Here is a 24994-nt window from a genome sequence, read left to right on the forward strand (position 1 = left end):
AAGCTGCAGTGGTCTGAATGGAAAAAAAGTGGCCGGTCCTTAAGGGGTAGAAAGCCCTAGGTCCTCAAGTGGTTAAGATAGATTGTACAATACACTGAAATGTCTGCTGTGCAGACTTCAGAGTTAAATGTAATCTCTTAATCTGAAAAAAAATTAAACTGCAGGGAGGTTTTATATACTTCTGCTACTGCACATACAACTCATCTCTTAAGTTCATTTTCAGTTCAGGTTTGCTGTAAGGTAGACATGGTACCTTCAGCAACCATCAACACATAGACATTACCCGTAGTAGACCACCTGTCACTGGCCAGCTATGGCTACAACACTAGACTACAGTCTAATAAAACAGTGCTTGGTTGCTATGAATCAGCAGACATATACCAGACAAGCAATGAATGACTAATGTACATTTAGCAATGGATTAAGTCTTCACTAACATGTCACTTATCCTAAATCACTCTGCCTACAAAAAATAAATAAATAAATATTATGCTAAGTACACACCATACACCATTTTCTGTTAGATTTACCTGCCAGATAGTTTTTTTCAACATGTTAACTACAGCATTAACATATTTCTGTCATGTCATGTCATCTGAAGTCAAGGGCCCTGCTCGGGAAACTCACATTGTTAGCGTTAGTTTGTGTTTTGCATTTATCCCTGCTTTTTTCCACATGGTGCATTCACAATTACAACGTATTCCTCCCCTTCCCAAAAAACTGTGGAACAAACACAAAAATTGCATGCAGGAAACGTGATTGCCAAAGGCGCTACGATAGAAACCTGGGAATCATGGGGAAAAATGCCCCTGCAAGTGTGCTCTCTGCCTAAGACAATGTAATAGAAAATGTAAGCACACCGTAATAAAAAAAAGAACATTGATTAATAATCCATACCACATAAAAAGGCAAACTCTTCTGGTCTTGCATAGGTCAGTACTGCAGCCAGTGCTTCCCTCCAGTTTTTAAGGTCACATGACTGCACAATCTCATGCCAGTTCTTTGTAACCACAGCAGTTATGAGCTAAAAAAAATATATGCAGATGAACAAGAGTTAATAATAAATTGTTGGAACAGAAAAGTTAATACCTTATCCATGATAAAATAATTGGCAGAGGATCAGAAGTCAAAATAATGTGATTCTCAAACCATAGTTTGTCGAACACTGGTGACCTTTGGGTATGGGCCAGGTGGCCTACAACCGTGAGCCTATGAATTTAATGTATTGCTCATGGTGCATTTCCGGACCTTATAATGAAGCTGTACAACCTTCAGTATAGCAAGCCTAAATTCCATTCTATAATTACAAGACATGATTTTAATTAGAATCTGTAATAGTTGTCTGAAACAAACTGCACAGGTTTTCTAAGCTGTGTTGACCCCAAACTACAGCTTGTATAGCTGCCAGACAGCTATTATTTACATATACTTTCTAAGCAAAGGGATGAGCTATATATGCCCTCCCCTGTCTTGGTAGACACCAATAATTGTTGTAACAAAAGAAATGAGCATGGTGCTGGCAGCACAAGTTTATAGAATATCTCTGTGAAATGCAGACCAGTTCATTGAATTAGTTAAGTCATAAAACTGAACTATCCCTTCACAGGCTCTGTTTTCAGGTTGTTGTATTTTTAATATCTATCCAATTATCAATGGAGCTGGCTACAAAAAAAATCTTGCTGGCTTTTGAATTCCATATTCATTTGTCCATCCCTGGTTTAAATTGTAAGATACATTCCATAAAAACTTCAGCAAGTTTATAAAGGACACTTGTAACAAGAGGGATATCAAAGCTACCATATTTATTTCCTTTTAAACAATACCAGTTCCCTGACTGTCCTAATGCTACGTACACACATGCAACAACGATCGTTCGTTGAGGACGACGAACGAACTTTTAATTGACGAAAGAACGACCGAAGTAAAGTTAGTTCTATAAAGTGTGTAACGATCACATCGTTAGAACGAACGTTACACCACGTAAAAGCACTTAATGCGCCTGCGCATAAAATTGTAAAGTTCCTTGGAGAAAAAGTGAAGTACGCATGTCCAGCCTGGTACGAACGATCGTTTCCAACGATGTACCACTTTTGCTAACGATCGTCGGTGGTAAAAATCCGCCAAGACAGAACTTTGTTTTGTAGCGATTTGCCTCGTTCGTCGTTTGCCTTAATAGTCGTTGGTTCGTTTTTTGTAACGATCGTCGTTGGTAAAGATCGGGGAACGATCGTTACAAACGACTATAGTCGCATGTGTGTACGCACCTTAAGGATCATCTGCCTCTGATACATTTAGCTAAGACCCTGAACAAGCATGCAGATTAGATGTTCCTGACAAAAATATGACAATATTAGCTATATATATAATATGTTGGCGCTTTATAAATACAACAAATAAATAAATAATAAATATATGCTTGTTTCAGGTGTGTGATTCAAACATTTTTTCTGGGATGCATAAAACGGGAAATAATATCTTGAGATGCTGGTATATAATTCCCTCTGTATAAATCACTTGTGAGGCCACATCTGGAGTACGGGATACAGTTTTGGGCACCACACTATAGAAAGGACATTGACCTTCTGGAATGGGTACAAAGACGGGCAGCTAAATTAGAACGATGGAAGATCTCACTTACCAAGAAAGGTTGGACACACTGGGCTTATTTAGCTTGGAAAAAAGGCGACTGAGAGGTGACCTGATTAAGATGTATAAATACATCAGAGGACAATACAAAAGCTTGGCAGATAAGCTTTTTGTCCCTAGGGCTGTACCACGAACAAGGGGACAAGATCTGCTTATGTTGTTGGACAAATGGCTTTTTTCAACCAAACTATGTAAAGGTGGCCATACACTGGCCTGATTCGCGACCGTTTCGACAGCAGATTCGATCCTGGGATCGAATCTGCTGCCAATCGTTCGCGCTAAACGCACCCGCCGATCCGATTTCCTCCCGAAATCGGATCAGTCCGTCGATCGCGCCGTGCGGGAAATTACCCTCGATCGCCCGCGGGTAGGGAGCGCGTCGCTAGCGGCGGCCGATCCAATCAGGTATACATTACCTGACGCTGGCTCCCGGGCGTCTTCTCCGCACCCGCTCCATCCCGGCGCTTCCTGTCACTGCAGTGACCAGGAAGTTCAAATAGAGGGCGCTCTATTTGAACTTCCTGGTCACGGAGTGACACAGGAAGCGCCGGGATGGAGCGGGTGCAGTGTGGAGAAGATGCGGAGAAGACGCCCGGGAGCCAGCGTCAGGTAATGTATGCGCGGGGGGGGGGGGGGGGACAGGCGGCAGCGGCGGCTCCAAAGATTGTGATCGGTTTCAGGCTGAAATCGATTCACAATCTGTGTGCAGTAAAGGCAGCCATATGATCCCTCTCTGATCAGATTCGATCAGATAGGGATCTGTCAGCTGGTCGATCTAATGGCAAATCGACCAGTGTATGGCTACCTTAACTACTGCAGCCAAAGAGATCAGCAGAACTGCCAGGCAATTAGTATTGTTTAAAAGTAAATAAATATGGCAGCATCCATATACCGCTCATTTCAGGTTTCATTAAATAGCAAAATCAGCTAACACAATTCAGTCACAGCATAAATGCAAGGCAATTGTCAATACTCTTAAAGTATGGCACTTTTGGGGCATATAGAGTGCTTTAAGACAGTACATACCCTTGTTATTTTACTCTGTGTTCTTGCAAAGTATTTCTTTTGTGTTTTAGCTAGCAAATCAGGGCCACCAGCAATGGCCAGTATTATAGCATCCGCCATACGATTGTCATGCAAACAGAGATCAACTGCACTTTCAAAGTTTCCTGTCAGCAGAGCTTGGGTGATGAGTCCATCAACATCTACAATTAGAGACAAACAAATAATTAAACAAAGAAAGCATGGCATCAGCTCATATAATCCAGAATAATTACAGACATACAAGAAACCTCAGAAAACAAACAAAACGGAGCCCAGCAATGCTTTTGCCACAGGGCTGTGGAGTCGGTACAAAAATCTACTGACTGATTCCAACTCCTCAGTTTATGAAACCACCGACTCCAACTCTGGGTACTCAAAATGGCTCAGACTCATTGACTCAAGCACAGCCAAATGATATGTACGCAGATATCAGACTTGAGTAGTCATGTCACCCGAGGTAGGAAAATAAAGCAGCTATACACATCAAATATCAAAACTAATCACATTTGCCCCCAGAATTAAGCAGCCATGCCACCGAAGATAACAGAATAAAGCAGCCATGTTGCCTTAGAGATCTCACTATTAAGCAGCCGCATGCTCCCACTTATCATAATTAAGCAACCATGTGTCTCCAAAGTTTAGAATTAAGCAGCCACGTGCCATCCCTCCACTTTACCCCAAAGACATTAAGCAGAGTTAAGCAGTGAGTAGAGCAGAGTGTGCTGAAGTGGTTAGCTAGCTTGTCCTGCTGTTGTGCTCCATCTATCTGATCAATGTGCACGGATCTCCACGGCTTTCCAACCTTGCCAAGCCACACCACATCACTGACTCCTAACATTGTGTTCAAACTAACACTGCACAGCAATGAATCATGAGAGTCATCTGTGGAAAGCCATGGATTACTGATCAGATCACAGGAGAAGCAAGAAACATGCCTACAGGGGATTGAACAATTCACCATGATCTGTTCACTCCTTCACAGCATGGGTGGGGGGTGGGGGTGGCTGAGTGGGGGGGGGGGGGGGGCACCCCCTGGGACAGGAGCCTTTCTTCAGAGAAGTTCAAGTTCTGGGCCTCACAAAGACTCAAGTTTGGTACCACTGGATTAGAAATTAACTTCGCTTAGAACAGTGGTCCTCAAACTAAGGCCCGCAGCTTTTTTTTACCAGCGCCCCCCCCCCCCCCCCCCTCCACACACACACAAAATGTATTATAGATGTGGTCAGCTACATCTTTAAATATTGGTGGTCCACATATGCAACGGAGCCAAAAAGCAGTAATTCGCTGGTTTCCAATTAAATTCCACATCAGGTGACACGGTTGTCCAATTGGACTGCAGGTTGTCATCTGGGTATGCTTCACTGTCTGGCCCGCAAAGACTTCTACATCATATTATGTATACTCGGGCCCCCCAGCAGTCTAAAGTATGTTGACCAGGCCCTCGACCCAAAACGTTTGGAGACCCCTGGCTTAGAACATACAATCTGATGGTGCAAGCAGTACACAGGTGATGTTTGCATAGCTTCGCTCGAGCAGTACAAATAGCTGCACTGATGTGACCGATATTAGACAAGATCAATATTAGGTCTGATTTCTGCTGAAATAATGATACCAATTAGTGCACTGCAAGAAGAGTCACAAATTTTATAGTGTACGCATAGCAGAAGACTTTCCTGAGCAATAAACGTTAATTGTAGCAGTCCCTTTATCATAAACTGAGGCTTTTTTGTATACAAATGATAAATGTACCTCCGCTCACTGAAATACTGAAGGTTTCACAGGATGTGAAGGGGTCTTCGGCTTCTCCCTTAGCCAAGCTGACGTTCTAAGGAAACAAAAATACTTTTTTAGAATGCATCTGAATTTACCTAGGAAAAAAAAAAAGTATGCACCTCCTTATAAGGCTGAAACACTGACATGCAAAATATGAATTGGCTTGTATGTATTCACTGAAAATTAAAGTATACGGCATAAGCAAATTGATGAGACAATACACAATGAATACTGCAGCTAACTTATTATTGGGTGTTGAATACACTACTGGCAAGCACACTTACTGTGACAGTACAACCTGCAGGAGAGCACAGAGACAGCGGGACAGAAAACATTAGCAGCAAATGGAAAAAAAAGTACCTCCCCCAAGCTCAGCTCCTCTGTAGGGTCACTTCTCTCCTCATCACTCTCTAGAGCCTGGTCAGATTCTCTCTCAGTCTTTTAAAGAATCGTGTTAAAGAAATAGAAAAAGTGGGGAAGGATTAAAGGTGAGGAAATTGCTTTAATCAATTCATAAAAAAAATCAAGGGAGACAAATAAATGAAAAGATCATGGTGGCTGCATGATCATCCTTCACTGAGACGGCAACTAAAAATCAAAGGGACTGATTAAAATTAGAACGTTATCAGCTTAATACTACTAAAGAGCATAATATGAACATTAATCTCCACTGCGAATGCGCTCATCTGTAGCTTTGACAGCTTTTTATAATCCAGTAGGCATGTCCTTATACTCCATACAATGGGCCTGATTTACTAGGGTTGTTCTAAAAAGCAGAAGAATAGAAAACAAACGGTCCTGCGATTGTTTGCCGTGATCTATTAAAAACTGATGACTATCCTCAGTTGGGTCATACAGGATCCCATTGAAGTCATTCGGAGTCACATCTCAGTGGTACTGTGGCAGTAGCCCCACACCAGTGACCATCAGCTTGTAACTTTACAGGAGGCTGCTTCATTTCCCTCAAGCTTGCCTTCCCCTTCCTCACTAGGAAGTCTTCATCTAGCTCTACCATTAGCCAGTAAAACAAATATAAGTTCTCCACTTGTATTTTATAATGTCTTCCAGTTGACTACCAAAAATGTCCATAAAGGAGAGACTAGTTAAGGAATTTTATCATGTGGCTTCTGAGTTCCAGCAGGGTAGCTAGAGAGTGCACTGTATGGAGTGATGGAGGACAGCTGCCTCTGCCAAAAGCTTTGCTGACTCCAGGAAAGCTTTGTACACATACTTGTATGCTTGAACTAGCTGGTCTGCCAGCTCTAAAGCCTCATCTCCTGGTGGCAGGACTGCTCTCAATTGTCTTGCTAGCTGTGCTAATCCATGCGCCTGCAAATGCTGGTCAGATGTCTGAACCTGATGCTGTAATCGTGTGCTTGGGGCATTTTGGCATGTGCTTGTACACTGGATTTTTGAAGGTGGATGCATCAAAGACTGGAATAGCTATGGCCCGATTTAAAATAAGGAGATTGGGGGGGGGGGGGGGGGGAGGTTTCTCTGAGGCAAAACTCGCCTGTTCTCAACGGAAGGGTGAAGTATCCAAGATACTCAAAACGCTGAGTAACGCAGATACAAGACTGACAGCAGTCTCTCTCATGTTTGCTGCTGACATTAACATTACAGTGCCATGCTGGGTAGGTGAAATTTGAGTGGTACAGGGCAGGTCTCTAAGTCAAAATGTCATGTGAAATGGCGCCACTTTTAGTGTCCTCCGTATCAGAGATTCATGCATAAAGGGGAAGGTGGCATCTGAAACCCCTCCTGCTTAGGTCCATTATTAGCCAATAAATGGTTAATGCAGACCTGGAAAGTGGATGCATCTATGATCGCTCATCCTGAGAGCAGTGGAGTGCATGTGTAGGCCCTGAGAAAGAGGTCAGTTTGCAGTACCACTGTGCAAAAACCTTGTGGTTGTAGGTAAGTAAATATAGCAAGACGGTGAGCATAGGCAAAGTGTTTAATGAGCAAAGCAGAGCTCTTGCAGTCTGTTCTACTTCTGAGAGTTTGCATGGCAGTTGTCAGTGAGGCAGACTTTCACAGTAAAACACAAAAGAGGAGAGATGTAGTTTGGGTAACTCATTGCCTAGCCATCAATAATGGTTCTACGGGTATAGGTCCCGCTACAGCAAATGGCAAGTCGCAGGAATTATGTTAAGTCTGACTTTGCCCTGAAGTAGGGTAGCGAGGGAATAGCGTGGTTCCTAACAATGGGGTGTAAGGCTCCCTATGGTTATTCTGCGTCCAATATGAGTAAGTAAAGTCTGAGATGTGAAACAAACAGAGAAGATCTGGGAGGAGAAGGTGAGAAAGGAGAAAGTTCAGTGGCAATGAGAATAATTCCCACCATCTCCCCCACTGTTCATGCTAGAATGAAGCCCTGGGAGCACAGACTCATCAACATAGATGATACAGCGTTTTAAAATACGGCACCAGAGGGAGGGAGAGGCATGTCCCTGACAGTAGGCAGAGACCATGTAGCATAAATGGGAGAGGCCAAGGCAGACAATTGCCAAGGAGTGAGCCATTGTTTTCCAATTGAGCAGTGGTTGGGCTAAGTGAGGTTTCCTAAAGAGGAATGGGAGGGTGTAGCAGAAGAGGAGGCTGGTTGCAGGGGCAAAGGCTGTCAATGTCACTGCATGATCCAGGTGAGCATTGCAAACTTTTGCCACATCATTTTTATAATACAAGATATTACTTAGTAAATCAGGTCAATTATGTAGGTCCTATAGAAATCTATAGCATGTGCTCAAATCTTAGAAAAATAAAAAACCAGGATGAAGTAGCCTTACAAACTGTAAACAGAGCAGAATAAAGAACTGGGACATTTATCAGTTTTTTGCATGCTGCACATTACAAAACTGGAGCCCAGTGTGATAGAATTATTACTGTTGGGCAGTCTAATACAAATCTTGCTGCCCGACTTATTGTACAGTTGCATAAAGTTACTTGCGTAACAAAAATCCTATAAAACAAATCACTTGCTACATATTGCATGTTACATGTGCAGCAGGCGAGAACACAAATAACTTGCTATGTACAGCATGTTACAACACAAATCACTTCCTGCATACAGTGTGATACATATGCAGAAGGTGATTTCTGCTGGATAAGCAACAGATTTTGAGGCAACTTTGCTTGATAAATACCTCATAGGTATATTCTCTTTCAGGCCGGTTTTATAGCTGGCCTATGCGTTTACAGAGCGATGCCCTACCCCGTCGCATCACATCGCACAAAATGTCAATCGTATGACCCTGCAGCAGAGTGCGCCGACAGGGGCATATGTATAGCACCGCACCTTGCCCAGTGACGTACTCTCTGCTGTACAAGAAGTACGTTAACTGGGATTCCGGGTCTCACCGTCGTATTCCCGTCCTTCTGTGCATGCGCGCTGCACCGCCAACATGTTTACATTTCCTGCGTCTCTCATTGACTTACATTATTTTTACCACTGCTGTGTCTTCAGGGAAATCTGACAGAAACGCACTGTTGACTTTGCGGGTACTTCGGCTCGGGTACTTCTGTCGCAACGTGACACGGTATGTGTGCTAGACCCCATTACCGTTGCGTTACCCTGCAGTAAAATAGGGTAACGCAACGCAGGTTTGCAAGGCAACTGTAAAAGAGGCCTAAAAGTAATTTACCCCAAAATGACAAATCACATTTCAGGTGGGGTAACGGTTTTCCAAAGACCTGCTTCCACCATGAACTAATGTTTGTTATATAGGATATGCTGATTTGATTTGTATTAAAAAAAAATCAGTGTTAGGAGGCTGATAAGTATATGTTCAGAGCTGAATTAGTGTTAGTAATAAGGCAGTTACACAGAACAAAAATGAGGCCTCTTGGTTAGTTATTAGCAGGATTTGCTGAGGAGAATTAAGAATATACAGTATATCTCAAGTAAACAAACTTGCACCCAGAAACATTACACAGAAGGTTTTAAAATACAGGCAGGCAAGAGAGAACTGTTGTAGTTTTCCTGTAAAAAAATGTAATAAATGCATGCAAGCACATGATAAACACATGTTATTTTACAAAATTGCAGTACACTGAATATTCAAAGCAAACCTGTAAGTTTAATGGGAGAAAAAAATTAGATACTTATATCAGCAGAGGCAGTCTCTGTATCCTCCAGAGGTTTCCTACATGGTCGTCGGCCTCCAGACTACCATCGGACACTGGGAGCCCCTGGAAGTTCGCAGTCGTGCTACTCTTATGTGAACAAGTGCACTGAGCATTTTCCGACGAGCAACTCCATTCTGAACACTCTTCGACAAGCCCTTGTTGAAAAGGGGGTGAGGGGAGGAGGGGAGTTCCTAGAGCTGGATTGGAGAAGGTGAGGGGGGACATGGGAAACCTCTGAACTATCCAGAGGCTTCACTCTACTGAGTTAAAAAGAACCTGTAGTGAGAGGTATATGGAGGCTGCCATATTTTCTTCCTGTTATACAATACCAGTTGTCTAGCAGCCCTGCTGATTTATTTATCTGCAGTAGCGTCTGAATCACACCAGAAACAAGCATGCAGCTAGTCTTGTCAGATTTGACAAAAATATCAGAAACACCTGATTTGCTGCATGCTTGTTCAGGGTCTATAGCTAAAAGTATTAGAGGCAAGATAACCAGGCAACTGGTATTGCTTAGAATAAGATAAATATGGCAGCCCCCATATACCTCTTGCTTCAGGTTCCAAGAATTGTGGGAAGAAGCACGTACATGCACATCTTATGAAAGCATAGCAGTAACTGCCTAAACACCAAGCGGGGTTGACCTATGACAGCACAGGACATTAAAGGACCATTATCGTGAAATAAGTAGGCAGTTAAAATCTGACCGAACCGACAGGTTTTGGACTAGTTCATCTCCTCATGAGGGATTCTCAGGGTTTTCTTTGTTTTCAACAGCATTTCCTGAACAGCAGTTGCAAAGTCTAACTGACAAAATAGTGTGTGATTAGGGAGACTGGCTGGTATCTTACTATTTTGGCAGTTAACCACCCTGGCGTTTGATTGCTTTGCGGCGCTCGGCCGCAGGTGGGTTTTTTCACTTTTTTTTTTTATCATGTAGCTAGCCTAGCGCTAGCTAAATGATTCCCCCCCCCACTTCCTGCGGCATCCCTCCCACCCCTCCGATCGCCTCCGGCGATCATACCCAACAGGAAATCCTGCTCTGAACGGGATTTCCTGTTAGGGCTTCCCTCGTCGCCATGGCGACGATCGGAATGACGTCATCGACATCATGGGAAGTCCCGATCCACCCCTTAGCGCAGCCTGGCGGTGATTGGCCAGGCTGCGCAATGGGTCTGGGGGGGCCCTCTTTCGCGCGCGTAGTGGCGGATCGGCGGCGATTGAGTGAAACACGCAGCTAGCAAAGTGCTAGCTGCATGTTTTGTTTTTTTTAAATTCTCAAAAAAGACCCACCAGGGGCTGAGCAACCCACCGCAGCGGTAATGGAGGAGCTGAGCTCGTCCATACTGCTAAGGTGGTTAAACTGCCATTCAGGAAATGCTTTTGAAAACAAAGAAAACCCTGAGAATCCCCTACGTGGAGATGGACTGGCCCAAAACTTGTCGATTCTGTTTAGCCGGAAGCAGCGTGTGTATCAGCGTCTATGACGAGAGGAGATCAGCGGCGAGTGGAACGCAGGAAGGCGAGTAGATATGCACAGAGCTTCCTGCTGCGTAATTACTCTGCTTCTGAGGGGGGAGCTCGGAGGGCGGCCCGGGGAGAGGGAGGGAGAGGTCGGGCTGCCCTCCCCGTGGCTCCGGCTCCCCCCTCCATTATGGGGGGTGGACCTACCTAACCTTTACTGGGGGAAGCTGCCTATTTAACCTATACTGGGGGGCACCTACCTAATCTAACCTATACTGGGGTGCACCTACCTATCTAACCTATACTAGAGGGCACCTACCTAATCTAACCTATACTGGGGGGCACCTACCAATCTAACTTATACTGGGGGGCAGCTACCTAATCTAACCTATACTGGGGGAAGCTGCCTATCTAACCTATACTGGGGGAAGCTGCCTATCTAACCTATACTGGGGGGCACCTACCTAATCTAACCTATACTGGGGTGCATCTACCTATCTAACCTATACTGGAGGGCACCTACCTAATCTAACCTATACTGGGGGGCACCTACCTAATCTAACCTATACTGGGGGGCAGCTACCTACCTAAACTATACTGGGGGAAGCTGCCTATCTAACCTATACTGGAGGGCACTTACCTAATCTAACCTATACTGGGGGGCACCTACCTAATCTAACCTATACTGGGGTGCACCTACCTATCTAACCTATACTGGAGGGCACCTACCTAATCTAACCTATACTGGGGGGCACCTACCTAATCTAACCTATACTGGGGGGCAGCTACCTACCTAACCTATACTGGGGGAAGCTGCCTATCTAACCTATACTGGGGGGCACCTACCTATCTAACCTATACTGGGGGGCACCTACCTAATCTAACCTATACTGGGGGGCACCTACCTAATCTAACCTATACTGGGGGGGCACCTACCTATCTAACCTACACTGGGGGCACCTACCTATCTAACCTATACTGTGGGCACTTACTTATCTAACCTGTATTGGGGGCACCTACCTACCTAGCTAGCCTATACAGGTGGCAACTATACTGGCTACCTATATTGCAGGCACCTACCTAACTATCCTATACTGGAGGCATCTACCTATCTAACCTATGCTGGGGGCAACTATTCTGGCTACCTATATTAGAGGCACCCACCTAGCTAACCTGTGGGGCACCTACCTATCTAACTTATACCGGGGCGCCTGCCTATCTAACCTATACTGGGGACAACTATACTGGCTACCTATACTGGAGGCACCTACCTGGCTAATCTATACCGGGGGCAACTATACTGGCTCACTTATGCCTGGCTACCTATACTGGGGGCCTATAGCTGGCTACCTATACTGGATTACCTATTCTTGGCTACCTATACTAGGGGGACCTATACTGAATGCAACTAGACCTGGCTAACCTATACTGCGGGCGCCCATACCTTGCTCTGGGTGCATTTTAGCCTAGAAACTGCACTGTACATGGAAAAGTCTTTATATTAGGTATGCTGGAAGATTAATGCCAGCAGACTTCTAAAAAGTATAAAGCTGGCCTTTGAGTAGCAATAATTTCCAACTGACCTTCTTTTACACGGTGATAGTGTGATAGTGAAAATTAATCTGCATTGTAAGGTAAAATTATCTGAAATGCTTTATACTGCTCACATGCATAAAAAGCAGACCAGCATGCATAATTTGGCCTATACACTGTACAGGTATTGCACAGTGCATTAACATTGCTTAGTTTGCAGTATGTAGCTAGCATGAATATTTTACAAAGTCCAAGCTGACCTGTAGGATGCACAGATTTAACAGGGTTTACCAATCCATGTGCCGCGACACAGTCATGTGTTGGGGCAGCCTCCAGTATGTGTCGCCTCTGTTCCGAGTAGAGTTAGAGCAGGGCTATAAGAAAGTGGCCACTGATGTCCACAAATGCAGACATTGTCGGCCATTTTGTTGTAGCCCTACTCTAACTACTACTGTGCAGTAAACATGGAGCAGAGGCAGAGCACAAAAGCGGATGGAGACAGAGTGGGCTCTGAAGAAATAAGTCAGCGCTGGAATCCACGGAGCTGGTGATTGATCTGCGGCCACTGCCTGCACATTCTCCTGGGTGCAGCTACTCCTGACTTTTCTATACTGGGTGCACCTACACCTCACTTCCTATGCTGGGGGCTCCTAAACCTGACTTTCTATACTGGGTGCACCTACACCTGACTTACTATGCTGGGGGCTGCTACACCTGACTTTTTATACTGGGGGCACCTATGCTTGGCTACCTAAACTGATGGCACATACATACCTATACTGAGGGCACCTACAGACCTATACTGCGGGCACCTAACACCTCACTTCCTATACTGAGGGCACCTATGCCTGGCTACCTATACTGAGGGTACCTACACCTGATTTCCTTTACTGGGGGAACCTATACATGGCTAACTAACTACCTATACTGAGTCTGAGGGTGTTTAAGTGTTTTTCCATCCATCTCATGCTTATTTTTTTTCTAATATACATACTGTATGTGATGTGTCATAGAGATATGTGCGTTTGGCATGATGTGTCACGACTTCAAAAAGTTTGAGAACCACTGCTTTAAGGTGATAAAAGCCAAGTGGTGATAACAAATGTCTTATACCGTACATGTAACAATACTGAACATGCCGGTTTTCAGCATTGTACAAAGTACCGTAATACAAAAATAAATAAATAAATACAAAGCAGGACAATAGAAACAGAGTAAGCAAGCTATATAGGAAGGTGGCCCATTGTAGGTGAAGACAGAATGGACAAGTTTCAGATATCTGTACTTTAACATACCTCTTGATTTTCATTGTCATGACTTAAAACTGATGCTATCTGTAATAGATAAAGATGAATATGTAATCACTAAGATGATTTCACATTTATTGACTAGCATAGTTTTTCTTAAACAGCTTCCAGTTACTGCACAAAATTATTCAACAATTTCTCCTAATCAATGTCTGTAAGGCCGGTTTCACACTGCATATTGGCATTAGCGGTGTGGTAGCCGCGCTGCCAAAAAACAGGCCTTTGGGGAATACAGCTTTACTATGCAGTATTCCCCTTCTGGCATCCAGCCAAACAGGAAGTGATGCACGCTTGCGGTCACTTCCTGTTTCAGGTAGACAGAAGTGCATTTAAAATGCATTTTATTTACAAGTTGTGAAAATATCACCTAGGAGAAAACTCAGGTGAAAAGGTGAATTGCATATGGGCCCATGTGTTTTAGAGCCAATATTCTCCACACATTGTATACGTATGTCAGGGTGAACTTGTTACAGTCATTCATCATCATAAGCATTGAGATGTAAGGCAGGTGTAATATATTACAGATACCAGGATGGATGTGTGAAAAGGAGAAGGTTTCTGTTCAGCTCCAGCCATCAGGTAAACAACATCTTTAGTAGCAGAATAAATAAGTTGACCTTATCCTTCTGGAGAATCTATTTAGATGCACTAAAGTCATTGTACATCAGCGGCCAAAACTGGGCGAGTACATAAATAGCATTGCTTACAATTGCTATGTGTGATGAACTTGGACCTTGGTGGTCTTAACACATTGGTTAGCCATGATGGACCTTGGTGGTCTCAACACATTGGTCTAGCCATTGAATATGCGTTCAAAGGAGTGCATAACTGGTATTATCTAGTCTGTGGACATGCAGACATAGAGATAAACACATCAGCCATGCAAAGGACTTTCTTACTGAAAAATAAAGCTTTTACTAAAAAAAAAATACATTGTTCAAGCATCATTCTTTAAAGGTGTGTCATCAAATAGGGGATATTGCTTCATCTTATTTTGACAAATGTATAGCATATGGATCAGGAACTGTCAGTGAAATCATGTATATGGTGGATAAATATGTATAAATAAATACCTTTGCCCCGAGATCTTCCTTCCTGAATCCTAAAAGTTCCAAGTACTTGCCACGTGAATCATCTTCAAAGTTTACCTAAGAAATTAGGACATTTTGTATCAGATGTGTTAGAAATTTGAAGTTTTGAATTTGATACTTTATGAAGATTTTGCTTTTTACAGACTGAAGCACACCAGTCCACTAATATATACTTTTTTTATATTGTACTTTAGAGTGAACGATAGCGTACTCATATTTTGATATTTTTAAAGAAATGACGTCACTTTTCTGCAGATCAGGAATTATTTTTTTTTTAGTGATCCCATCCACAGTAAAGTTTTACTGGATCTGTCCACAAACTACTACATCAGTAGGCTGTCTACTAATATTTATAGTTAATTTTAAAATCTTACCAAAGTTGGAAAAATATTAACACTAACACAAATGAAAACTACCAACCTTTAAGAAGGACCAGACATTTTTTTCAAAGTTGTTTTTGGCAACATCAATCTTCTTCTGGCAGTACTCAAGGAAAGCTCCAGTGCTAACCACATCCTGTAACTTATTGGAGCGGTTTAGGAACTCCTCCTCTGTTACCACCTGGCTGACATAGACATGGAATCGTTGAGCTTGAGGATTTTGTTGAGTTGGCTGAGCCTTCTCTGCCTCAAATGTCACAAGCTTGCCTCCAAACTGTAGATGAAAATTGTTTTTTAGGTTGCAGCCTACATACTTAAAAAATGAACAGGTTAAGCCTAGTAAACAAAAAAACACTACATAAAAAAATCCCATTAGCAAATTTCATTTAAAACAAAAGAAAACATAGTTAAAAAATACTTTTTCAAAGCAAAATGTTTTGTTACGGGAAAAGTAAAAAAAAAAAAAAAATACACTTACACACACACCTGCCTAATATTGTGTCTTTCTTCTTTGTACTGCTAAAGCAGCTCTAGTCCATCAAGGCACGGACACAAGGCTGCCGAAGATGTCCTGTGGTGTCTAGCACCACAATATTAGCAACAGATGTTTTAAGTCCTGCAAACTGTGAGAAGGGTTGGGGCTTGCATGTACTGTATTTGAAAAATGCAATTCATCAGTCTAGACCACCTTGCTCCAGTTACAATGTTCACATGCCCACTGAAGGCACTTTCAGCAATGGACCAGAATCAGTATGGGCACTCAGCATTATGTGCTGTACTATATATCCTCAACATGTTTTAAGCAATTTGCGCTAGAACAGCTCTTCCGTGGGATTAGGCCAGACAGCATCTGTTGCCTTTGGCACACTTTTGTCAGACTCTTGCCAGAGTTTCACAGAACCTTACACTTACCCATATGCCTTAATTCTAACATATCTTTAGGAACTGACTGTTCACTTGCTGCCTAATCTATTCTAACCCTTGATAAGGGCTGTTGAATTAACATAATCAACGTTATTCCCTTTACTAGTTAGTAGTTTTAATGTTGTGGCTGACTGGTTCTGTATTGGTATATCTGACTGTCTATCATATATAGTCTACTACTACAATGGGGACTATATGTTAGAACTCAAGTGACAGTTTGCATTACTTCCCTTCAATAAAAGGAACACTGGAAGGGGAAACCATCTGACCATCTCTGCATGTAGCCTATCTGAACAGTATCCCTTGAGCGAGGCATTGTGGCCAATCACCCTGTAACTCTAAGAGCTCTTGTTCTGTGCAGAAATCTCTATAAAATGGCATTTATTTTGTTACATAGCAGTGATGAAAGACGTTCTTGAGCAAGGCTGGACTGCAGGTTCAAAAACCTGTGGATCTACAAAAGTTGATCTGCCCACATTCCTCAACACATGTAGCAACGTTTATACTACAAATTACCAATCACTCACAGAAAACGAAGCACCAACTGGCCGGCGAAGCCATTTAGGAGGTTTTTTCAAAGGAATGACAGTACTCTGCTGAGTGGTCTGTTGCGGCATTTGTAACGGGGGAAGTGGCTGTCCTGTGCCAAATGGGTCCATGTTTCCAAAAGAAGAAGAAAGCTAAATGAGACAAAAACATAATCATAAGATTTACATAGCAACATTGTCATTTGTGGCACTGTATGAACTAAAATACAAACATGGGTGAATGATACAGAGGAAGAAAACATAATGTGACAATAGCTAATACCGACAAACTAACTAATATGAAGTAATTGCTCAAAACAATAGTAAAAATAGGATAAGTCACAAAGCTCTAGTAAACAAGAGTACTTGTGCACAACGCTATCACAATGCCAGTGCATGGTTTGCCGTTAGTAGTAAAACAATCTCTAATCTGTGCTTGTTCTACAGACCGTAATCTAGACATTACTGTTTTACCTTGTCCGCCTGCTTCTGACTCAGATTGTCATTGCCCCCACCCATAATGGAGTAAACACTAATACGGCCATCAAAAGAAGCTGCTGAGAGTACGGCTGGATTACGTGGGCACCACTGGATGTCAAAACACCACTGGGTGTTTGTAGGCAGCTCATATAAAACCTGGGGACAGAAAAAAAAATGAAAAATGTATGAATAACAGATATCACTTATAAAATACATCCATTCAGATTTTTTTTTGTACAGTTAAGAAGACAAAATTGTATTTTGAGAACAAAGAGGTTTGAATATAATCCTGAGCAGAGTTCTACCTTGTGAACACAGTGCCAGAGCTTTCATCTCGTGAGCTACAACTGAAACTGGAGCTTAGTGCCTGAGGTAGGGCGAGTACAGACAAAAAGACAGCTTTGTTCTGTTCTCCCTCCTACAGGTAACCATACTCCACACTCAACACTGCATCCTTAAAGGACAAAATATTACTGTGCGAAAAAACATAGTAAATATATAGCATAGTTTATTAAATAATATTGCTTTAAGGGTAAACTTATCTTTAACTCTGGACCTAGCTTTGTATTTCATACTGTGGAGCATACATACCTCTCCACTGTTAGGATTTGAGCAAAGTATTTTTGAATCCTTCCCACAACTGAGCAACAGTTCTGGGTCTGCTGCACTCCAAGCAATCGCCAAAATGCCCCTACAATAACAAGCATAGAATAAGAAAACGTGCTGAAAAGTACAGTAGAACCCCTTTACAGTAAACTTCAAAGGGCCAAAGTAGTTTACTATATGAGAAGTGGCCATACATTGTATATTTATACAGACACATTTGCTGGGAACTGAGGACTGAGTTTACTATAACAATAAGTTTACTATATCAGAGTTTAATATAAATGAGATTCTACTATATCTACAATTTGCAGAAAACAACTTGAAGCAGCATGGAAGTAAGCAGAAGCAATACGATTGAAATCTCAAGATACTTTCTACTCTGGATAAAAATAAATGATTCAAATTAGGAATAGTGTTCAAACCTTGTATGATTTTCCATAACTCTTAACGGAGACGAAGCAAATCTGAGATCCCACATTTGTATTACAGGAAGGCGGTCATCTTCTGAAGCCAAAACCATCTGAGTAGCAACATCGGGGTGCCATGCCATGCCAGAACAATGCATCTGTTTAAGTGGATTAAAATAAAGAGGTCAGAAAATTAGGGAGGGAGAGGGGGGGGGGGGGGAGAGAGAGAGAGAGAGAGAGAGAGAGAGAGAGAGAGAGAGAGAGAGAGAGAGAGAGAGAGAGAGAGAGAGAGAGAGAGAGAGAGAGAGAGAGAGAGAGAGAGAGAGAGAGAGAGACTGTACCCTGTTGCTATGGTCGCTGACTTTCAAAATTGGTTCATTCTTCCGGAGGTCCCAGACAGTGGCCCGACCGCTGGGGCTGGTAGAGGCTAGAATATGTTGAACTTGTCTGTTCCACGATATGCAACTTATATCCTCTAGAGGCTAGAAGAAATTGCAAAAAAAAGAATACATTTCAGGCAGAAACACTAATGTACAAACAATCATTAACCCTTTGCAATCAAAACACACTCACGGTAAACTGGAACTGTTGTAGCAATAAAACACCTTGCAAAATTGTATTCTATTGCAAAAATGGACGATATAAACTTCCGAAATGGATTGCATACAACAGTCTATACTTCACAATTTCACAAGTATTGAGGTCCCCTCAGTAGAAATGGTCCCTATACTACCTACACCAGTCAGCAAGTAAATGAACACTTCATGCTCGTGTACCTGAGAGTCACCCTTGGGCACTGTCATGTTCTGCCTTTAAAGGGAACACATGCATTCCAGGGAACAAACTGTTACACAGTTTATTAAATGGGCTGTACTGGCATAGGGGCAAAGGAGCTACAGCCAGACCACAATGGCAGCTAAATGCACACCTAAGCAATGGCAGCCATGCCCGTCCTGCTAAGACCAGGGTTTTAAGGGAAAGGCAGGTGCTGAGGGGAGTGGTCAATTAACATACAATCTTTAACCCCTGCATTTAAAACATACTCACTGCAAGACCGAAACTCTACTAGCAATAAAATCACTAGGTTCCAAAATGGACTGCATGCAACATTTTTTTACACCAGTTTGCTTGTTTTCTGGCATAGGTAGAGTAGGGAACATTTCTAGAGGGAATCTCAATGCTAGTGGAATGGTCAAGTACAGAATGTTGTGTGAAAACCATTTTGGAAGCTTGTATTCCTCCATTTTTGCAACAGAATACAATTTTGCAAGCCAGATGTTTTTATTGCTACTACAATTCCACCTTGCAGTAACTGTGTTTTCGTGGGGATGGCTAGTGATTGTATGTAGACTGTAGAACTCTAACCTCAGCACCTGCCTTTCCCTTGAAACTCTGGTCCCAGCAGGATGAGCATGGCTACCCTTGCATGTGAGAAAAAACAATGCATTTTATACCAATACAAGGATATGTATAAAAGATATTGAAGAAACTCAAAAAGGTTTATATGCAAAAATACAAAAAGTGTTTATTGAAGACAAAAGCCGTGCAAAATATTTATAAAAGTTATCCTTCAAGGAGCATATTCCATAGCAGAGAATGGCGAACATCCAGCAGTAATTAACATCAAGATTAGTGCAATATTGTATTATTATTATTATTATAGTATTGAGGCGACAAGGTCGACTTGTTTCAGGATAGACTCTTAATCAGGCCTCCATATATAAAGTCAAATCTAGATAGTTACTGCATGATCTTAAGTAACATCTGGACAACATGAAGCCAGGTAAGACGACTAGTCCTATTTTCACACACAGAGACCGCACGTAGCAGGGGCTGGAGAGAGTGGTCAACGTTGTAGCCTCAATACTTACAATTGCACTAATCTTGATGTTAATCACTGCAGTATGTTCGACATCCTCAGCTATGGAATATGCTCCTTTGAGGATACCTTTTATGAATATTTTGCACGACTTTTGTCTTCAATAAAGACTTTTTGTATGGAGTAAAAACGTGGGTAGAAATAGAGCAAAATATGGTTGAATATCCATTAAATAACAGAATATGGTTCTTTCCTACATATACTGTAGGTGTCCTCATCCAGCTAGTATTTTAGTGAACCACACAATAACAATGTATAACAGACTTAGAGAGAAGAGCCAACTGTCACCTAATCCCTCTCTGCTTATGCCAATATTAGATAACCCTGCCTTTAAACCGGGGTGTAAGAAGAGCATAAAAAACAGGAATTAGGGCTAGTTCGTTATTAAATGGGAAGAACTGGAAATCGTTAAATGTAATTGGAGAGGAATTCTCGGATCGGAGTTTAGATTGGTGGAGACTAATGCAGTTCCACCACTTTGTTCTGACCCAAGGCAAAAAAGAAGAATTCACCAGGGAATTAACTAAATTTGAGAAATTATGTAACATGAAACAAAGACCTAAAAATGTTTTGACTGCGATCTATAGAGAATTAGTGAATAGTGAGGATCAGTCATTTCCTAAATGCGGCTAGAATCTTAATTGCCAGGTATTGGAAATCGCATCTAGCTCCCCCTTTGATTGAGTGGTTCCGGGAAATTTTGTTTATTCAACGCATGGAAGGATTGACCCATGCCCTGAAAGGTAATGAAGAACAATTTAAAGAAAGTTGGGAGAAATGGGATGAATTCACCAAGACTACTGAGTATAGACAGGTAATGGGAACTGGATAAAAAGGATAGTAACTAATTGGGAAAACAGACTAGAAGGGGATAGATAAAAGAATCCCGAGGGAGGTGCAGGAAGGGGAAAGGGAGAATAGAGAAGTAAATGTAAAGAAGGACATGTGGGTGTGGATGAATGGTAGATGGATGTGATATGTGGAGGTGTGTAACTGTAGAAGAGGATATGATGATGTATTAGTAAACTATGATCCATGTTGGAGCTCAGTATATAAATTTGTGATGATTGTGATATAGACATCCTGTATGCCTACTTTACCTGGATGTATATTTATAGTAATATGTGTGAATGTTTTATATGATATTGAAAATTTCCTAACAAATAAAGAATTTATATATATAAAAAAATATCCATATCCTTGTATTGGTATAAAGTTTATGTGGGTGTTGTGGCACACCTTTAAGGATATTGTCCCTTATATCTTCCTCTATGCAGAATATAGAAACACCAATTTAGACATAACAGACTTTCAGACATGATGTATTCTAACTAACTCCAACATAAACTGTAGATTACAATTACTTTCTATCTGTATGGCATTTGCAGGCAGCATATTTGTTTTGACATGCATATTCTAAAATTCAAACTGAAACGATGCAGGTATCTACCCCTAAAACCTTGTCTTTGGTGAACAGCAGTAGTTGGCCATTAAAGCGGACCCAAACCAAACTTTTGTTTTAATTCTAAATATTTAGTTGCACCACTCTGACACATACAAAGATAAATAAACACTCCTTCAAGCCTATGAGCATTTCAGTGCATGCTTTTCACCCTTCTCTTTTCATAACTAGGGTTATACAGGTGGCAACCATTAGCAATTCCTCCTTTGCCGGACACCTCCTACTCCACCAGTCTGCCGGATTCTGTCCCAGCAATATGAAAGGAAGGGAAGGGCTCCTCCAATAAATGTAAAATATTTTATATTTGTCATCATGCAGCTGAAAAAAGGCTGCTATTTATTATAATTTAGAAAATAGATTTTATTTCTGAAATCTTGTATTTTTCATTTGGGTCCACTTTAAGATCTAACACTACAGGTCAAACTGTCCATTATGGAACCATACAAGCATCTGACTGCTGCACATACTTAACATAAACATACATATCAGGCAATCGTTGACTAAAACAGTCTTTTTTTAAAAAATAAAAAAATACTGTCAACTGTAGTTACCTGAGCTTTAGCTCCTGGTGTCATAGGAGCAGAAAAGTTATTCAGATCCCAAATGTAGATTTCAGACTCATTGGCACCCGATGCAACAAGGTTTGTCTATTAAGAAAAAAAACAGTATATACTTGTGCAAAAGACATGTAAATCCTTCTTTAAAAAAACAAAACAACAGATTAAACCTAAGAAAGGTAGTGTACTACAAATGATTTATTTTCTGCGCACCATCAGTAGTTTTTGAAAGTGTAACTTCCCTTTGTCAAATCCATGAGCAGATTGATTCAGTACACTCATGGAGCTGACAAAGAGGTTATAATCTCAAAAGTATTTTGTGCAGCACTCAGGATTACTTTCACTGCTACAAGACCAGTAATATGGCTACAATTAGCTGTCTGAAAAGCACTTAGAAGATTATCGAATGTTTCACTATCCCTTAGGGACATCTGAGAGAAGAAGCAGAGAAAATTAAAGTATACCAAAAGAAGGCTATTCCAATGTACACCAAAAAATAAAAGCATGGCCTATGTGACGCTAACTCAGAGAACAGGGTTATTTTTGTCAGTTTTTATTCATCACAGAAAATGATATAAAATAAACAAATGCCGCCTATTTCCCTCCAGAGACAAGCTAACCTGAAACGTGTTCACATCCAAAGCTCTAACTGGTCCCGTGTGCTTGTCTTGTTGTGCAATCACCACATCACTGTCACCAGCCATAATCTTATCTGGATCATAAACTATTACATTGCCATTTTCTCCTCCAGCAATAATAACTCCTGTAATACAGCTGTCGGATTCTGTTCTGTATGGCCCCCAAATAAGCTTATGATACCTAAAAGCAAATCAAAACAACAATTATAAACCTGCAGTAGAGAACAACACAGATGTACATTTTAAAACCAAACATAATTAAAAGGACAAAAATATATGCCTACAGATTAACATATATTTTTTTAAAGAATGTATTCTATTAGGATAACAATTGAAAAATACATCTCTCAGAGGCCTACAATTATTTTTCTGGGAGGTATTGCCCATCAAAGGAGAGGACAGGATGGCTTTGTCCTCCACTGAAGAATTAGTATGTATATGTTTAAACATATACATGCAAAGTTACAAATAGGAATAATCAATGAGATGCAAATAATTCCAAGGTGATGAGGGATTATGCAAGTTTAGTATGTATGGTACATTCATGCAGCTTGAAAATAGATGAACTGACTCCCACCTTGCCTGGATTTCATTGGTCACTTTTCAAGCAGCATAATTTTGCGTACAAATTTGCATAATCCTGCATCAACTCTGAATTATTTGCATCTCATAGACCATATCTAGTTACAAAGTTTGTCAATGCTAACTGTATTCATTTACCCAAGTCTTTAGCTTCATAATAGCAGACAGCTAGAGGAGGAACAATATTCCCACTTGCACACCTTCTGCAAGCAGGGTTTAAAGAGGAACTCCAGTGAAAATAATGTAGTAAAAAAAGTGCTTCATTTTTTACCATAATTATGTATAAATGATTTAGTCAGTGTTTGCTCATTGTAAAATCTTTCCTCTCCCAGATTAACATTCTGACATTTATTACATGGTGACATTGTTACTGTGGGCAGGTTATTTAGCTGTTTCTAGCTGCTCTGTCTGTTAGACAGCTAATAACAGCTATTTCCTGTCTCTGAACATTGTTACATTGTGGCTGTTTGCCAGCAGTACCGCGGTCTTCAGAGCCTCTTGTGGGAGGGGTTTCAGCACAAAATCAGTCACACAGCGCCCCCTGATGGTCTGTTTGTGAAAATCATTGTCTTTCTCATGTAAAATGGGGTATCAGCTACTGATTGGGAAAAAGTTCAATTCTTGGTTGGAGTTTCTCTTTAACCACCAAAAAAAATACTGAATCCCATCTGTAATCATTTGAGATGTAGCACTTTGGGTCATGAGAAATGCTTTCTTATAGTGAAAGTAAAGACATATCCAAAATGACAAATAAACAATTGTAGCTATTTTGACATATTATAAGAAAGTGTATTAAAAAAGAAAAAAAAATACGAAGGCAGTGTTCTCCCCAGAAAGATTTTCCAGTCGTGTGGCATGAAAAAGTAGCCAGGTCATTCAAACTCTCCCTTATTTGTCACCACAATATATTAAGAGCATTAAATCCTTACATCTTCTTGTAACTGACTCCTTAGGCCTTTGGCATAGATAACATGCTACATTTAAGCTTAGTTCCATCAAGGCCCCTAAATTATCCTTTATTGGTCATCCCGAATTTCCTCCAGAATTCACTAACTGCTTTAGTTTTCAATGGTGGAAAGATAATTCTTAAACTACTTCCAATTATGGATACATGACAAGTTTGTTTCTTTCCCTTTTCTTAAATTCAAAAAGTCCATACCCCAGGAGGGATTTTTCCGTTACTGTCAACTTAGGCACTTTTATACTCGCAACTCTGCCCACGGTAGCCTTTATAATACCACGTTCTATGAACCCATGTACCTAGCTCATCAGCCCAGCACAGGAGTCATCTCTACACTGTATACTCACATTATTGGATATTCTACTGAAGTTAAAACAAAATCCAGGACCGATTGGGAAGCAGAACTTCAAATAGACTTAGACCTAGTGCAGTGGCATAAATTCTATCATCTGAAGAATGTAACCACAACCACAGCAGCCAGAGACACGGCCTTAAAAGTAACCCTTCGTTGGTATAGGACCCCTGCCAGACTACACAAAATTTTCCAACAAACCTCTCCCAACTGTTTTAGGGGGCAGTCCGAGGGCACTTTGTCCCATATCTTT

General features: G+C 41.4%; 1 protein-coding gene across 10 annotated transcripts in view; it reads right to left on the minus strand.

Annotated features, from left to right (window-relative positions):
• The window catches only part of SEC31A (SEC31 homolog A, COPII coat complex component), a 114631-nt gene that overhangs the window by 41399 nt on the left and 48238 nt on the right, over positions 1–24994 (minus strand). For 9 of the 10 annotated variants that reach the window (XM_068233623.1, XM_068233628.1, XM_068233632.1 and 6 more), the window contains 14 exons: positions 22829–23027; positions 22203–22298; positions 18652–18792; positions 18326–18468; positions 17889–17988; positions 17292–17453; positions 16818–16970; positions 15407–15640; positions 14969–15043; positions 13884–13922; positions 5824–5901; positions 5440–5515; positions 3673–3851; positions 898–1024 (listed from right to left, as the gene is read on the minus strand). In XM_068233623.1, coding sequence (XP_068089724.1) covers positions 898–1024; positions 3673–3851; positions 5440–5515; positions 5824–5901; positions 13884–13922; positions 14969–15043; positions 15407–15640; positions 16818–16970; positions 17292–17453; positions 17889–17988; positions 18326–18468; positions 18652–18792; positions 22203–22298; positions 22829–23027 — 1802 coding nt within the window. The remainder of the gene's footprint in view (positions 1–897; positions 1025–3672; positions 3852–5439; positions 5516–5823; positions 5902–13883; positions 13923–14968; positions 15044–15406; positions 15641–16817; positions 16971–17291; positions 17454–17888; positions 17989–18325; positions 18469–18651; positions 18793–22202; positions 22299–22828; positions 23028–24994) is intronic. The other variant, XM_068233626.1, reaches the window with a different exon arrangement.

The sequence above is a fragment of the Hyperolius riggenbachi genome, chromosome 1, assembly GCF_040937935.1.
Source record: "Hyperolius riggenbachi isolate aHypRig1 chromosome 1, aHypRig1.pri, whole genome shotgun sequence".
Taxonomy (NCBI): Eukaryota; Metazoa; Chordata; class Amphibia; order Anura; family Hyperoliidae; genus Hyperolius; species Hyperolius riggenbachi.